Raw genomic sequence first — 6,245 nt, 5'->3', positions numbered from 1 at the left:
CCCGCCTGACTCCCCTCCAAGACCCCCCAGCAACCTTGGACTTTGCCACCCCGACCGCCCCTGACTGACTCCTTCTCTTCTGTCTCTTTCTCTCTCTCCCCCTCTCCCACCCCTTTCCCAGCGGGTGAAACTTGCCGTCGGTTTGGACAGGCAGACCTCCCCGTTTTCTCTCTACGCCACCTCCTCCTCCTCCTCCTCCTCCCTTAGCTTCGGCACACTGGATCTCCTTCGGCGTCGTGCAGTCCTTGAAGGCGTGGTTCCCGGCACAGGACGCTATGGTGGAAATTGCTGGTTTGGAGTCTGTGAATATGATCTAGTTCTGAGAGGGTTGACTTTCGGCGTATGCAAGGGCTGATGCTGATGCAAGGGCAAGGTGCCCCCGCAGGATTGTGGCAGCAGAAATAGCGAAGAAAGGCGCTTGTGACGTGGCTCACGGAAAGGTTACAAACATAAATAAGCAACTCGTTGTGACACCTCCACCAGCGCCGAAAGGTCCCCCTTTGCCGAAACCACAAAGGACACCAAAGCCTAGGAGGAAAGCACCTGAAGCACAACATCAGCCCCCCACAAACGTATGGTTCGCAAAGAAACCCCCAGCTCAAGAACCGCTGAATCGGCCAACGGCGCCTCCCCCCCCCCCCTCCACCGCAAATGCTCGGGGAACAGAACGCCATTCAACTTGTCATGCAAACCATACCCTTCCTTTTCACCGCCATAAGAGCACTCATTGCTGCAATTCCCAACGCGCAAAACGTTCCTGAGGTACAACACGTTATCGCCATGGAGCAACGATTTGTGGAAATACTAAACACTCAAAATCATGGCTAGTACCTCACACACAAATATACAATCACTTTATAAGGGAACAACCATCTTTCATTGGAATTGCCGTTGGATTGCCGGAAAGGCAGGTGACTTCAAACAGTTCGTATCAAAGTATCATTTTCCTATCATCTCATTATCTGAAGCTCGCCTGCCTACATCCTTTCGATTACACAATTACATATCATATGAATCAGATAGACAAGATATGCCAAGCAGAGCCGCTCTTTTTATACGCTCTGACATACCCCAAGTTCCACTGACCATACGGGGCGACAAATCATCGGAACTATGTGCATCTCGTGTTCGTCTTGGTACACAGGACATTACTGTCCTAAGCGTTTATTTAGAACCTTGCTGTAACATTGATTTTAACGAATTTTATCAGACGATACAGTCACTCCCACCACCTTACTTCATATGCGGCGATTTTAACGCACACCACACTTCGTGGGGCTCACGCAAAACAGATAACCGCGGGAGTGACATTGTTGATTTCATTGAGACATGTCATCTTAAAATCATGAACGACGGGAAACCTACATTCCCCAGAAGCGACTCAGTCCTTGACCTCGCCATTGTAACCCATTCACTTACGCCTAACATGACGTGTATCACTGACATAGAAACACATGGAAGCGACCGTGTACCGCTACTGATAACTCTCAGCGACAACAAAAAGCGTACTGCAAAACACAAAATAAAGAAAGTAAACTGGGGAAGATTTCGCTCCGAGATGGAAAAGAGCTTAATCTCTGACGTTGGTTACAAGGCTATATAACTGAGCACATAAAAGAAAACTTATCGTCGAACACAAGCAGCTTCTCCGTACCTACACGAGTCAACAAAATAAATGGGGAATACGAGCGCCTTCGAGCGATAAGAAGGCGTGCGGAAAGAAAAGCACGGAGAACCAGAGATCCAAATGATATACGTACAGCCAGAAAGCTCGCAAACAAAACAAGACGCCAGCTTAATCAGCTTACTCAGGACACGTGGCGAAATTTTTGCGATGGTCCCAGGAAGAGCACAGCACTCACAGATATCTTCAAACTAATCAAGCACGAAACACAGACACCAGAACAAAGACATCCTTTTGAAGCGCTGTCTGTTGCACAAAATAGGCCGGTGAAAGATATCGCCGATGAGTACTGCAAAATGATGATAATACCCCCACCAGCTGGCAACTCAGGTTTCATCCCCCCTTTCACGACTGTAGACACTAATGACCCTTTGGAAAAGGACTTTACACTTCACGAAATAAAACAAGCACTAAACTCATGTCCCACAAACTCTGCACCAGGACCTGACAAGATAAATTACCAGGCCATAAGGAACCTGGGAGAAAAAGCACTTCTCCGGCTGCTTGAAGCTTACAACGACATATGGAGAAGTGGGGACATTCCAAAGGAGTGGAAAGTGTCTGAAATAAAACCACTACTAAAACCAGGGAAACCACCCACCTGTTTACAATCATTTCGCCCAATTGCGCTTGCCAGCTGCTTGGGGAAGCTGCTGGAAAGATGGTTCATACACGACTTGATTGGCACCTGGAACACAACCAAAAGTATCCAGAAAGCATGACGGGTTTTAGAAAAAATAGAAGCACGTTGGACTCAGTGATGGACCTTGTCACAACAGTGCAACATGAAAGATCACTGGGTAACATCACAGCGGCAATCTTCCTTGATATAAAAAACACTTCTAACATGGTCACTCACAGCGCTATCCGCTCAGCGGCCACTGCTACTGCTGTCCGGGGGCGGATGTACAATTACATCAAAAGCTACATTGAAAACAGAAGCATATACATCAACACCCCCGATGGCGCCAGCAGCCTGCACGACGTTCACAGGGGTGTGCCGCAAGGGGGCATCCTAAGCCCAACATTATTCAACATGACACTAATAACACTCCCATCACAACTTGACAAGCGTATCCGGCTCTCCGCATTTGCTGACGATGTATGCGTATGGACTGCACATACCTGCGTGTCCGTAATCTCGCGCCGGCTCCAGTCGGCTATGTGTACGACAGAGCATTATCTAAAGCAGCGGGGCCTGGAAATATCGCAAGAAAAAACTGTCTTGTTACCATTTACAAGGAAACTCTTTACAAAAGACCGTGTCTTCATAGACAAGAAACCCATACAGATAGTCCCATCTCACACATTCCTGGGTGTGAAAATAGACCGTTTCCTCACATGGGGACCGGAAATTGAGAACATAAAGCGAAAAACAGCACCATATAGCAATGTCCTCCGCACACTGGCCGGACCCAAATGGGGCCCATCCGCACGGATACTGAAACAGATACACGAGGCACTGGTCGTATCCAACATACGCTACAGCCTTCCCCTACTTAAAGGGGCATCACAAAAAAATTTAACAAAGTTGGATCGTATCTATGCAGCAGGGCTACGCACCATCCTCGGAGTGCCACAGGCTACATCACTCCATGGCACAATTGAAGAACACGGAGGCCCCACTCTCTCAGCATTACAAACAGCTGAGATAATGAAACTGCACTTGCGACATAAGGCCAGACACGTTGACCACCCACTTGGCCGAATCCACACTGACCGCCCTGGCTCTCACCTGGGAAGGACCATACAGGAGCTTCAAAAACACATTCCCAACAACTACAAACAAGCCGCGGCTAACAACATCCCGTCATGGCTGCTCGCTAGACCACACACACAAACAACCATACCTGGTATAACGAAAAAAGCGGATACGTCCAATCTAGTCATCAGACAGTTTGCCCTGGAACACCTGGAGGAGGTCAGCAGCCACGCCCGGGTCATTTACAGCGACGGGTCCACGGCGAAGGCGTCTTCCACGGCAGCAGTCTACATCCCTGAAAATGAGCTCGAAATTAAACACCGGCTCAGTCACAAAACGTCATCCACGGCAACTGAGTTGCGTGGCATTTTCACGGCACTCGAATACATACAAACTACAGAACCAAGAAACGGGGCTGTTTTCACCGACTCTAAGCCTGCCATAATGGCCATCGCAAACCCCAAAGAAAACAACACACTGGTCAGCGACATCCTGACCACTCACACACAGTTACGCAATACTGGCCACGCCATATCCATCCACTGGATACCAGGGCACTGCGACATCCCAGGAAACGAACGAGCAGACAAAGCGGCTAAAGCAGCTCACACGCTGACAGAGATAACACCAATTCCACTGACAAAACATGACGCTGCAGTAATAGCGAGAACAGCATCGAACGAAGTAATGCTAAAGGAAATGAGAAATACAAGCACAAGAGACAAAAGGCTCCAAACACTGGACAAACATGGGACGCACACAGGACACAAAAACATGCATAGAAAAGATGCGACTCTCCTACACAGGCTCCGCCTTGGAGTCGCATACACAAAGGCGCAAAACTTCAAACTTGGGAGAACAACCAGCCCATTATGCACAACGTGCGGGGAACCGGAAGACGTGTCACACATTTTTTTAAACTGCCTAAAATACGACTCACAAAGACAAGACTTGCAGCAATCGCTGTCCAAACTTGATGATCACCCTCTAACACTACGCAAAATACTAGGCTCTTGGCCCACACATAAGAAAAACGTTGCAGCGGCCAAGGCAGCGCTAAAGTACCTGGCCGACTGCCAACTGCACGACCTCTAATCACATTCGATATCGGACAACTGCGAATAGCAAGCAGCCACATCAAAAGCACAATCACCGACACCAAATAAAGAAACTGACATACTAATAAAGTGGAAACCAGACTCACATGGACATACTGCAAGCATCCCTGGGCCAACTTCAATAAAGCGCTCTGCGACCACGTTTACGCGCCTCCCACCATCGATTATATATATATATATATATTTTTTTATAGAGTAGGAAGCCAGCTCAGGCTAGGCTGACATTTCTCACCTCATACAAAAAAAAAAAGGCTGATGCAATCCCGTGAAGCTCGGCTGTAGTGGATGACGTCCTGTGGCTCAGTCTGTTTCCGATCGTTGTCTGGGTAGATGGGATGTAGGCTGCAGAAGCGGCTCCGTCGCTGGTGAGTGATCCGTCCGTGTAGATCGCGGTCCTGTCTTTCTTTAGGTTGGTTAAGACTTCTATGGTGAGCTGTTTGATGCTTGCACCATGTAAGCTGGCTGTCGAGTACCACTCCAAGGAACGTGTTGCTTTTGGCGATGGTAATGTCCTGCTTGTTTATCTTTAATGGGTACTTGTCGAAGGAACGGTTTGTGAATGGCATAATCACAGTTTTCTTGGAAGAGACGAACATCCCCCGCTCGCGGAGGTATGTCGCTGTTGTGTCGACGGCCGCCTGTAAGCGCCGGGCGACGTACGCTCGGTTGACGTGGGGGCTCCAGATGCAGATGTCATCAACGAACATGGAGATGCTGACTTGCGGAGGTAGCTGCTCTGGAAGGCTCAGCAGGGCAATGTTGAAAAGAATGGGGCTCAGGATGCCTCCTTGGGGCACTCCTTTGGTAACTTCGTGTTGGCTGGTTGGACCCTGTGGTGTTTCCATGTAGACGTAGCGTAATTGCAGGTTGTTCCTGATGTACTGGAGGAGGCGTCCTCGGATTCCTATGTCGATGAGTGACGTGATATGGCTTGGTGGGAGATGTTGTCGAAAGCTCTGCTGATGTCCAGGAATATTGCCGCGGGTTGTAATCCAAGGAGTTTGTCCTGTTCGATGTCTGTTGTCAGGGCAATGATGGCGTCCATGGTGTTGCGGTTACTGCGAAATCCGCCCATGCACTCGGGGAGGAGCTTGTGGCTTTCCAGGTACCACTCAAGGCGGGCGCAGATCATTTTCTCCCGCAGCTTTCCAACACAACTGCTTAAGGCGATGGGTTTGAAGTCTTCAAGTGAGGTGGGGTGTTTGCCTGGCTTGAGTAAGGGCTTGATGGCTGAAATCTTCCATTCTTGGGGTATGTTGCCAGTTTTGCAGATGTTGTTGTAGTAGTTCAGCAGTTGATGTAGTGTCTTTTCTCCGAGGTTTCGTAACGCTTGATAAGCGATTCCGTCCGGGCCAGGTACAGATTTAGCAGGGCAGGAACCCAGTGCGGCTGTCAATTTATCTATGGAAAATTCGTCCTCCAGGGGGATGTCTTGTATGTAGTGTGCTCCACGGGGTGTTTGGTCCGTGTTTGTGTTGTTGTTGTCGTTTTCTGTCTGCTTCGCGCAATACTGTTCAGCCAGTTGCTTGACAGGAACGTCCAGGGCTAGAGCAAGGGCCGTGAAGCGATGGTCTTGACCGGGTTGTGTTGTCTGTTTCCTGATGTGGTGGTACAGCCTGCCAATGGAGGAGTTCTTTTGTATCTTGTTGCATAGATCTCGCCAATGTTTGATGCGCAGCTTGTGAAATAGTCGCCGTATTTCCCGTTGTGTTCTCCTGGCTTCGCGGATATCGTCCGGGGA

At 49.1% G+C, this 6,245-nt stretch overlaps 1 protein-coding gene across 1 annotated transcript; it reads left to right on the top strand.

Annotated features, from left to right (window-relative positions):
- Positions 1-2,531: 2,531 nt before the first annotated feature.
- Positions 2,532-4,481, top strand: LOC135392346 (uncharacterized). Its single transcript, XM_064623064.1, has one exon. The coding sequence runs from the start codon at positions 2,532-2,534 to the stop codon at positions 4,479-4,481; it is 1,950 nt and encodes a 649-aa protein (XP_064479134.1).
- Positions 4,482-6,245: the final 1,764 nt, after the last annotated feature.

The sequence above is a fragment of the Ornithodoros turicata genome, chromosome 1, assembly GCF_037126465.1.
Source record: "Ornithodoros turicata isolate Travis chromosome 1, ASM3712646v1, whole genome shotgun sequence".
Taxonomy (NCBI): domain Eukaryota; kingdom Metazoa; phylum Arthropoda; class Arachnida; order Ixodida; family Argasidae; genus Ornithodoros; species Ornithodoros turicata.
Note: the sequence above shows the minus strand (reverse complement) of the source record. Positions and strands in the feature narration are given on the sequence as shown.

Coding starts and splice junctions, on each gene's coding strand:
- LOC135392346 (XM_064623064.1), top strand. CDS start 2,532: ATGGTCACTCACAGCGCTATCCGCTCAGCGGCCACTGCTACTGCTGTC.